This window comes from Varanus komodoensis, unplaced genomic scaffold (assembly GCF_004798865.1).
Source record: "Varanus komodoensis strain SLA01 unplaced genomic scaffold, ASM479886v1 scaffold100, whole genome shotgun sequence".
NCBI classification, from domain to species: Eukaryota; Metazoa; Chordata; class Lepidosauria; order Squamata; family Varanidae; genus Varanus; species Varanus komodoensis.
In genome coordinates this window covers 47,778-59,133 of record NW_025335270.1, presented here as the reverse complement: position 1 = coordinate 59,133, position 11,356 = coordinate 47,778, and the positions used below count along the sequence as shown (strand labels likewise).

The 11,356-nt window shown below is 45.4% G+C and overlaps 1 protein-coding gene across 1 annotated transcript; it reads left to right on the top strand.

The window, feature by feature from the left end:
• The first annotated feature begins 3,730 nt into the window (after positions 1 to 3,730).
• Positions 3,731 to 10,927, top strand: LOC123017739 (opsin-5-like). Its single transcript, XM_044419253.1, has 5 exons — positions 3,731 to 3,803; positions 6,607 to 6,900; positions 8,041 to 8,372; positions 10,134 to 10,474; positions 10,768 to 10,927. The coding sequence occupies exons 1-5, from the start codon at positions 3,731 to 3,733 to the stop codon at positions 10,925 to 10,927; spliced, it is 1,200 nt and encodes a 399-aa protein (XP_044275188.1).
• Positions 10,928 to 11,356: the final 429 nt, after the last annotated feature.

The window sequence follows — 11,356 nt, the reverse complement described above, 5'->3', positions numbered from 1 at the left end:
CCTGACAGTTACACCTGAGAGTACTTCAAGAGTTGGCAGGGGTTCTCTCATGCCCGCTGGCTTCCATTTTTGAGGCCTCGTGGAGAACAGGTGAAGTTCCAGAGGACTGGAGGGTAGTGTCAGTGGGCCCAATTTTCAGAAAGGGTAGCAGAGAGGACATGGAGAATTACAGAGCAGTTAGCCTTGTGTCCATTGTAGGAAAAACAATGGAAAGGCTCATAATAGAGAGAGATCTAGTGATGCTAGATAGGAAAGGGAGGCTGGCAGCCCCACAACATGGCTTCCGCAAAAACAGGTCCTGCCAGACAAACCTTGTGGAATTCTATGACAAAGCTTTGAGGTGACTAGATGGAGGGGATGCAGTGGATGTGGTTTACCTGGATTTCAGCAAGGCCTTTGACTAAGTGCCCTATGATATCCTGGTGGAGAAACTGAGGAGTTTTGAGATAGATCAGTGCACTGTCCGATGGATTAGGGCATGGTTGACTGACTGAAAGCAGAGGGTAACCATTAATGGGGAATCATCAGAATGGCACCCAGTGACAAGCGGGATCCCCCAGGGCTCTGTCCTGGGGCCAATCCTGTTTAATCTTTTCATCAATGACATGGAAGAAGGGGTGAACAGTCTGCTGATCAAATTTGCAGATGACACTAAAACTGGGGCAGTGGCCACAACTGAGGAGCAGGAACTCCAGATCCAGAAGGATCTGGACAGACTATGGAAGTGGGCAGGAGACAACAGGATGGCATTCAGTGTGGATAAGTGCAAGGTCTTGCAACTGGGGCATAGGAATGGGTGTCATAAGTACAGGTTTGGGGACAAGTGGCTGGAGAGCAGCACCTGTGAAAGGGACCTCGGGGTGCTGGTTGACTGCAGGCTAAATATGAGTCAGCAGTGTGATGCGGTGGTCAAGAGGGTGAACGCCACCCTTGGTTGCATGGCCAAAAGTGTGGCTTCTAGTTCGAGAGAAGTATTACTGCCACTCTAAAATAATCTGGTGCACCCACAGCTGGAGTATTGTGTCCAGTTCTGGTCCCCACATTACAGGAGAGATATACCCAGGTTGAAATTAGTGCAGCGTAGAGCCACAAGGATGGTGGGTGGTTTGCAGTGAGACTGAGGAAACTGGGTCTCTTCAGCCTGGAGTAGAGGGGCCTCCGAGGGGATCTGTTGGAGACATATAGATATGTGAGGGGATGTCACACGGAGGTGGGTAGAGACCTGTTTTCCCCTGCAGAGGAGGGCAGGACGCGCTCTAATGGAGCAAAGCTCAGGGAACCAAGGTTCAATTTAGATGCCAGGATGAACCTCCTGACGGTTAGGACCCCTAGGGCATGAAATGGACTTCCACGGGATGTGGTGGAGGCCCCATCAGTGAGGATGTTCAACAATAGACTAGACATGCACATGGTAGGCATGTCGTGAGAGGAGTCGGCTAGAGCCGAGGGTCAGACTAGATGGTCCGGGAGGCCCCTTCTGACTCTCTGTTTCTATGAATTGGTGATATGCAAGTACAGTATAGAAGCATACAAGGACAATGTGGAAATGTGGTGTCCTGCAACAGCAGGAGGTTGGACTTGATGGCCTTCATGGCCCCTTCCAAATCTACTATTCTTTGATTCTATGATTCTAATACAGAAACATTGAGAAATCATCAGGGAAGCATTGGAAAAACATCACCACACATCAAGATCTTGAGTGACAGATAAAAAAAAATAAAACAATCAGATGTTCCAGAATTTAACAGGTCTCGATGCTTGGTGTTTACTTTCTGAGGTAGGAAATTCCAGAAAGACAATGAGAGAGCTGAGAAGCAGCTGGCAGACTTGCTGCCAATCCGCTGCAAGAGAGGTTGCATTTGCAACAGTATCTGTTTGCATATCTTGGGGCTTGTCTCCTTTTCCCTGTAGAGGGAACCTGAATACAAGCACCCCACAGATTTTCTGTATTCCAAAATATAAAGCTGTAGGATGACTGCTGCAATGCAGTTCATGTAGGATTGCCCTTGAAAACAACTCTGAAACATCCATGGTGCAGGGAACTCTCTCATTGTCTCATAGGTAGTAGAAGGCATACCTGTATTCAGCCTGTCCTGCTCCACTTGCCCCGGTTCCCAACTTACATCAGGTTCAAGTTAATGCTGGCTTTAATCTTTAAAACCTTACATGGCCTGGGACCCTCAGATATCAAGGATTATTCTCCCTATATGAGCTCACTCAACTTTTGAGATCAGTCAATACCCCCCCACACTGCCCCCGTACCATCTTTGCAACAAGTCAGAACAGTGATAACTGGAGTCAGGTTTTCACAGTGCTTGTGTGAAAGAAGCTAGAACAGGTGCTTTTGTGCTTTCTCTGTGTTTTGGAGGAGAGAGGATCACTTGGGCTAAGAGTCCTCAACTTGCACCGTGAGCACTGCTTTTCTCCTTTCATTTCTTTCCCCTCCCCACTCAATACCAAAGTCAATACCAAATTGACTTGCTATTTTCCTACAACCTGTTCCTCCCTCATTCTCTCCCCTCTCTGCCTCTGCTGGGCTCTCTGCACAGGTCACCTCATTGTTTCTTCCCTTTCCAGCCTCCAGCCCTACTTTTTCCTTCCCACCTTGTTCCCTGGCCATTTCCCCCTCTCCCTACCTCACTCTTTCTCTCCCTTTTGGCCCTTTCTCTCACTGTATCACCTTCCTTCCCAGGCACACACACACACGTGTGTGTGTGTGTCAGGGGGGTGGCATGATTGAGTCCGGAGTGAAGGCAGGGAAAACTTTTCCTTTTCTTTAGGTCTGGGGGAAAGTGTACATGTGGGCATGTATAAGGTGGGTGGGGCAGACCTGTGTAATCATACTCAGACATAATCTCTATGGGGAGGGGGGCCACTTAAGCATGATCAGGACTATACCCTTAAGTAGGCAATTTGTTGTGCTTCTGTAGAGTCACATATAGGACTTGGCTTCAGGGTCTAGGTTGTTTCTCTTCTTATACTCAGTTTCTTGCATAAATTGCTTGTCTGTTTGCCCATCACGGCAGCCATTACATGATTAGCCACTTCTTCTGTGGGAGCCTTTTTCGGTGGTGCCCACAGAAGCGTCTCAAATTCCCTTACATGTCCATGGCTCCAAAGAGCTTGAGGACCCCTGGCAGAGGGCTGGCCCTTCTCTATCCTGAACAGAATCATGTGGTGGAATAAGCACTTACAGTGTGATCCTTTGAACTCAGAAGCAAGGGCTGCTGTGTTGAATCTAAGTTAGTCTAAGAGTGTGTGTGTATCAGATTGCAACCCAGGTAACCCATTCAGCTTTCTAACACAGCAAAACCCTGAGTGGGTTGTGATCATTTTGTTTTCTTGTCTGTATTACATTCATAGCCACCCTTTCTTCTAAGGCGATCTAGACCAGACCGTGTAGATGAAAGGATAATGTGGGATAACAAAGCATTGGGAAGGGAGGAGGAGAAGTGAGGAGTGGAGAGGCTGGAGAGAGACATTATAAGCTGGGCAGGCTGTGAGTCAGTGCCTGATTTTCAGAGCTGGTTTACACTGCCCAGCTCCTGTCTCCTCAGACTGCACAGAGCATGTGAGAGAGACCAACATCCACAGCTGCTATTCTCGAGGACTGTCCTCCACATCCTTGCCCTTCTGACAGCCAAGCTGAGGAGTACCCACTCCTCCTCCCCCCCACCTCCCACTTCGTGGTTGCCTTTGCTTCAGAACTTTCTCTGTTTTCAAAGGGGACATGGAGAAGCACTATATCTCCAAACTTCATGCAACAGGAGATTATGGGGCAGGCGTGTTTCTTCTGATTATAGGTAAGTTCTGCCTCTGCGGTCATTTATGCCTGCTCAGTGAGAGGATCTCTATTGCTGTAAGATTTACACCCCCTAAACTGTTCATTGATATAAATTCAACTGCTGATCTCCTAATGTGGATCTAGGCCTTCACATTACAGGAAGGATATAGCCAGGTTGAATCGGTGCAGCATAGGGCCACAGGGATGGTGGCCAGATTGCAGGGAAAGCTGTATGAGGCGAGACTGAGGGAGCTGGGTCCTTTCAGCCTGGAGAAGAGGAGACTCTGAGGGGATCTGTTGGTGACATACAGGTATGTGAGGGGGTGTCACACGGAGGTGGGTAGAGACCTGTTTTCTCCTGCAGAGGAGGGCAGGAGGCATTCCAATGTAGCAAAGCTCGGGGAACCAAGGTTCAATTTAGATGCCTGGAAGTGCTTCCTGACGGTTTGGACCCCTAGGCTATGGAATGGGCTTCCACGGGAGGTGGTTGAAGCCCCATTGGTGAGGGTGTTCAGGGATAGGCTAGACATGCACATGGTAGGCAAGTCATGAGTGGAGCCGGCTGGAGTCAGGGGTCAGACTAGATGGCCCAGGAGCTCTCTTCAGACTCACTCTGTTTGTTTGTTTCCTGTTTTGGTACTGTGATCTTTGATTTTAATATCCTTTGCCCTCAGAGGCATCAAGGGTCAGTTGAGTGTAGATATTTTGTGTCATTTTGTGTTGGGTGTAAATTTGCTTTTCATTGGATCAAACATCTAGAAGCAGGATTTCTGTGACCTAGAGACAGCATCTGAGGGCAATTAGATATGTTGGAGTCCCAGCTCTGAAGTTGGAGAACACCTTTGACTCTGGGCTGAGGACCTCCGCCCACCCTGAGTCACAAAACTTCAGAAGGTGTCAAGGGCAGTCCAGGGGACCGGTGAGAAGAGACCAGCACCTCAGAGATGTGAGGTAGCCTGGTGGTACCTCAACTGCCTTCCCATCCGCTCTGAAACACTGCGGTTAGACAGCTGAAATTTTTGCAGAGCAGGAGAAGCACAGAGGTGACTGGAGGGTTATGGATATCCTCATAGGATTGCACCCTTAGTTGCCTGCTTTACTTATGCTTTACAGAAAGTTGCATACATGATATAACAGACTATCTAAAATCCAGCTTGGCTTCACCAGTGAACAGAGGTATGCATTGTTATATGCTGTTTGGAAGCAGGATACAGATACAAGAAAAGCCAGTATCTGCTCATAAATGGTTTGGGAGAGAGCAAGACAGGTATTTCTTGTGGCCCTGTTATACAGAAAGGAACAGTTGCTCAAGATTGAGTCAAGGTTGTCAATAAATGTGTTGCTCCTCTCCCCCTCCAGCCCAGGCATGGAAGTTTTAGTGCAAGAGTTTTGTCCTATTTTCTGCAGTTCACACTCAGCATTGTCAGCGTCCTTTTCATTGTCTGCTTCATGTCAATGAATTTGGGTGCTGAAGTCAAATCAGATGTATGGCTGAATATTACAGGCTTTTTGTGTCTATTAGATTACTGTACATGCAAAAATGGTTCATATTTTTTAGCATACATTGTGTAGGTATGCTACATTATAGTCAAGGTATTTGAGGGATGCTCTGCAAATCTGAGTGCCAGTTGTTAGAGAAAAGAAAAGGGAGACTGAGAATTAGTGAAGCTGCAGATGGGAAAAAAAGTTGCTGGCAATATGATTTTTACCTACACAAAATAGACATTAAACTAGTAGGCTGTTTAAGCTTGGGTTCTGCTTTGTTCAGTGAGCATCAGCTAGACTGAGTGTTCTGAAGTAAACTCGATAGCAAACTTATTTTTTGCAGTTCTATCTGTATTTATTTAACTTACATTTTTTTCTTCTGCAGCAAAAACTAATGCATGTTCAATTGCCCAGTGTAGCGTTCAGCCATCTCAGAGTGTCCACCTCCCTGTGGCTTCCTGAACTCACTCAGGCAGTGACTCAGTCAGACAGCCGTTTATGTAGGTTTGGAAAGCGGAGAGTGGGGAATGGAGTTATAGAAGGAAGAAAGGGGGAAAGGAAAGGGAATCACAGCAGGCAATACAGCAGTGGCCCAAGGCCAGATGCAACCCCCTCTCCACAAACTCCTTGTTGCACCACAGAGGAAGGAAACTAGCCCTCAGCTAACTCTTTTCCTATCGTAGATCGTTCTTTGTAGACATGTTGGTTAGGGAACAGCACCTCTTTCTAGGTAAGCACCTGGTAGAAGACAAAGGATGCTTTTGGTCCCTGGGTTTTTCAGTCCTGCTCATGCCTTCTGATCAGTGGGATGATGTTAAATTTCCAATGTCAGGGTACTAACTTTCCAGCTGTTGGCAATCACATTGTCGTTGTCCAGAGCTGACAGTTCCCATCCTGGCATCCTTAAGTCTATCTGTGGCAATAGTGCCCAGGTGTAAATTGCTCCTAAACACTGACAACTTAAATTTTATTGCAGTATAAATCACTCCTTGGCCTGGGTGATTTGAATTCCCATCCAGCTTGGGTTGGAGTTAACCTCTTTGTGACACAGTAATTAAGCCATTTGAACACAGCAGCTGCCATCCATATATGTGTTCTGGTAATAGAGGTTTTGACAGCCAATCCAAAATGGAGTTGTGCACTGAAGACCATTGTTGATTTCAGCAGGATGAGAGGCGGTAACTTGGTGGATGGTGGAGATTGTTTAGGTTGTATGATTTTTCCATCAAACTGTAGCAATTGGTGGTCATGGTGTTGGTGTCTTGCAGGATAACGCAGTGCACTGAGTTGTTGACTGCAACCATACTTCTAGTGTTTTGTTTTGTTTTTTGCTTCAGCAATCTTAACAATTCTGGGGAACTCCGCTGTCCTAGCTGTAGCTGTGAAGCGCTTCTGCCGCCTCAAGTCCCCCGAACTACTCACAGTTAATTTAGCAGTAACAGATCTGGGAATGGCCATCAGCATGTACCCTCTGGCCATCGCTTCTGCCTGGAACCATGCCTGGCTAGGTGGAGATGCCTCCTGCATTTATTATGCTCTGATGGGCTTTTTCTTTGGAGTCTCCAGCATGATGACCTTGTCTGTAATGGCTGTGATACGTTTTCTTGTCGCCTGCTCATCCAAGTCTAATAGTAAGTAACCAAGGATGCAGGGATGGTGAAATGCAGCAATTACAAAGCTTTTAACTAGGTATTGAAGGACTTCATTCTTTAAAGGAAACTTTAGGAGAGAGAATCAGATGGGTGGGATGGGGTGGGGTGGAGTGATTGCTATATTCAGTGTTACTGCAATTAACAATGGAAATCTATGCGTAAGTATAGCTGCAGCTCTTTTTGTGCCCGTAAATGTAAACTGACATTTACCAAAGACAATCAGAAAAGTATTACATGCAATATATTTTCAGGGTTTACATGGATTAAAAGCGATCGCTGTGTAAGGAGTTAGTATGGAAACTACCTGCTGCTGGTATGGACAACACCATTCTAGTGTGCACTGGCTACCTAACTCTGCTGCCTGCCACAGATAGCTGCTCATGAGTTGTCACAAACTACAGCAACCACATATGCACTCTTGTGCATCCATCTGTGCATGCAGCCCAGTATGTTTCAAGATAAAGGAAATCAGACTTGGATGAAACATTACAAGCAAAATTCTATGCTTGGTCATACAGAAAAAACCCCTACAATTCCTAGCATTCCTCAGCTGGCAATCACCACAGGATCTTTTTTGCACAGGAGTATGCATGCATAGGAATGTGCCCTAAGGAACTTTCCCCCACTGTCTCAGTAATGAAATCACACAAATATCTTGCTAAGAGGAAAGACAGCTTAGGCAGAGCAAAACAGGGCACCAAGTGTAGTAGGTGTTATCAAATGCACTTAATGCTATAATGTCTTATCAAAAACTTCTTGAGAAATATATTCATTCACACACACACACATATGCTGGGACCTAGCTCAAAGTCTTTTATGTGGGAAAATTATAGACACAATATAACTTGTCTAAGAGCATGACCATGATCTGTACGTAACCTTGGTAGAGGGTCATAGCCTGATGACAGAGCGCATGGTTTGTACGCAGAAGGCCTGATTCCATCCACACCATTTCCAGATAAGTTAGGATGGTCTGAAACCTTGTAGAGCTGTGCCTATCCATGTAGAAAAGACTGAAGGAGTTGGAGAAGGATCTGAGTCAATACAGGGCAACTTGCTGTGTTATTGAAATAGTATTGGTACTATTTGGTACTATCAGATGTCATTTTCCCCCACCAGGTAATCAGATCAGCAAGAAAGTCATATATATTTCTATCACATTGATTTGGCTCTATGCAGCACTTTGGGCCATCTTGCCTTTGCTGGGCTGGGGACATTATGGTCCAGAACCCTTTGGTACTTCCTGCACCATAGCATGGAGCCAGTTCCACCACTCAGCCAATGGATTTTCGTTCATCCTGAGCATGTTCATTCTGTGCACTATTCTGCCAGCGATGACCATCATCATCTGTTACTTGGGTATAGCCTGGAAGGTTCATAAAACGTATCAAGGAATGCAGAATTTCAACAGGATTTCAGGTGCAGCCAAGCTGGAGAAGAGGTTGACACTGGTGAGTAACTGCTGTGGTTAGGATTTATAAGAACATTGTCTCTTTTAGAATTTCTCTGGCTCGGGCATTGATCCTGTATCCACAGCCTGAAAATTATTTAATTTAAAAATTGGGTAAAGAGTCAATGTAAATTGGGAAGTGATGGGTCTGGCTAATTATTTTGGGCATGTGTTCATGTACTTTTTGAATTGGATGTTACATTTTGTCAGACACACAGGAACTCCCGCAAAAGCCTCCACCCTACTGGCGCTACCATGAACATTTATTGCCATACAGGCTGATGGCCACTTTTCATGATAAAAGCAGTTATGGTGTGTCTTGCCATATGTGAGTTCGCAGAGGGCAAGTTTGCACATCATGACATCCCATCATGTGGATAAGCGATGCAGCGTGGGTGCCTTGCAGACCCTACCATGGTCTTACCTCCTTACCTCCCTTGCAGTCCTCCGGGAAGTTTCCTAGTGTCCTGTGAAGCAGAACCTGGCTTGTCTCTACCTCCCCGCTCTGACTGTGCCCCATTTTTGTTAGCAGCCTTTTTGTTTCTGGAGCCTTGTGCCCCAGTCAGTAACCTTGGCTCCACTGTTGTCCAAGAGGCACTTCGGAGTGACCACCATTGCCTCCTTACCTAACCCTAACCCTTGTTTGGGCAGCACAGAGGTGTGCAATTTCATTTGTACTTTAAAAAGGAGTCCTTCTCAGGTGTGTAGTTATATGAGATAGCTGCCCAAAGTATAGACCCTTCCCTGGCCAATATCCTGCTTAATATCTGCTGTCAAATTACAGTAAACAACATCCATGGGACACTGACCAAGTGATAGTTGACAGTTGCCATTTCTGAACTGTCAATTGAAAAGCAAGGCATTGAAGATTTTTTCCCTTTTGGGGGTGATCCTCACTCCCCTCCACCTTTTCCACACTTTCCCCAATCCTTAAATAATCTGGAAAGGGAATATCTACATCCTGCCATCCCTTTCATCAGCAGTTTCTTTTGACAGCTATCAAAAGAAAGGATTCTTCTTTCAACCTACCTAGCAAATTTAAGCATTTATTTTAGACAGAGAAGTATACATAGATTGCATGTGCTATGCTGCCCCCCCCCCACCCCAAATGGGAAGAACCAGGAGCCAGTGATGTTGCTTGGGCACTGAAGCAGCTCTCACTGGCAGTAGCCCAGGCAAGATTTTCACAATGAGCAAGGGGCTTTTGCCACTCTTGCTGAGCAGCCTGTTTGCTGGTGACCACAACCCCTGATGGCATTGATTTCCTGAGTTCAGATATGACAATCCATCATGGGTTTATTAAACCACAAAGCAAGCTATCTGTGATCATGGTAGCTCATTATCTAAAAAAACTAGCCACCCTGTTGCAAGCGGTCATATGATCCCATCATAGATACCACAGTGAGTCACCGTGTCAGAGGAAACATGTTCTATGTACATTTCTGTTCAATAAGATGTTAAAGATGTGGTGTGGAAGAACCATTCTGTTCAACTTGCCTAAGGCGATGATACGAAATAGGTGGTCTTCTAGTAAGATACAGAGCATCCAGAAACACAAGTTTGTTCTTAATTTCTGACCCCAAATTATCATGTGTTATCTTATGCTACTTTCAGAGGATGCTGTTTTCTGCACTTAGGGTGAAGAAATACATGGACTGTTCATTAAACACAGAAGAATTAGTCAGTTTTCCTTATTGCTCAGAAATGATGTGTTGAGGGAGAAAATCAAGGGTAGTCAATAACTATATGTGGCTTTTTTCAGATGGCTCTACTGATCAGCATAGGATTCCTTGGTGCATGGACACCGTATGCTGCAGTCAGCATCTGGTCAATATTCCATTCCAGCGATTCGATTCCACAATTTGTTACCTTACTGCCCTGTCTGTTTGCTAAATCTTCAACAGCCTACAACCCTTTCATTTACTACATTTTCAGCAAAACTTTCCGGCATGAAGTTAAGCAACTCCAATGCTGTTGTGACCAGAAAGTTCATTTCTTTAACACCAAGAACTCCATCAATAGCCATGTGTCAGTAATGTGGTCAGGCAGAGCCAATGTACACATTTCTTGCAGAAAGACAGATAATGGAGAAGTTTCAAATCAGTAAGTAGCAACAGCTTTGCAAATGTGGATCAGGTCTCAATCTCATGCTAAAACTCTGCAAAGGGTGTCAATCATTGTTCTCAGGATGAAAGATTTCAAGAAATTAAACAAAAACCAAAACAAAACAAAAAACACCTTTAACAAGCGAGAAACAAAGACTTTTACCACAGAGACCAAATTAGTTTCTGCAGTAGTAATAATTCTGTCATAGGAAATAGCAATGCAGTTAGAAAACTGAGAACTCTGTGTAATTTTGATTTTTTCATTTTTATGTTAGTTTGTGTTTTGCTCAGGGGTGAAGGATGGGAGCCCAGGGCTCTCCTTAAAGGATACGAAACTTCTTTGCAGTCGCCTACCTATGACTGCAGAGAACAAGAACCGAACAAGGGGTGTCCTCACCCTCAAGAAGAACCCCCAGTGAAAGATTCAGTGCCATTAGTAGCATGGGCCTAATGTTGCATGAGTAAATTTGTGTGTAAATTTAACTCCAAGCAAAGTTTATTGTAAGGAAAAGCAAAATCACTTTTGTTTAAAGAAATGAGAGGAACCTTGTTAAAGGAAGACTGCGGTGTCCTGGGACCAGCAGGTAACTCCATCTGAAGGTGCAAGGCCTGGTGCATGCAGCAGTACATACTGGTAGTGGCTGCCCCGGCGGACAGTCTCCTCAGATCTCCAGTGCTCCTGATGCCTTAGGAGGGCCTGGCTGAGGATCCTTTGTGTTGGGCTTCTTTGCAGCTTGTCTGTGTCCTTAGGGGAGCACAGCTTTTACTCAGCACATTGTGTGCAACCTCCGCATTGAAATAGTGCTAGCATGACCCAAAAAAGTGGTGTGACCGATGGGAGTTTCCCCCATTTTCACCCCTAAGCATACAGTCTGGGTTT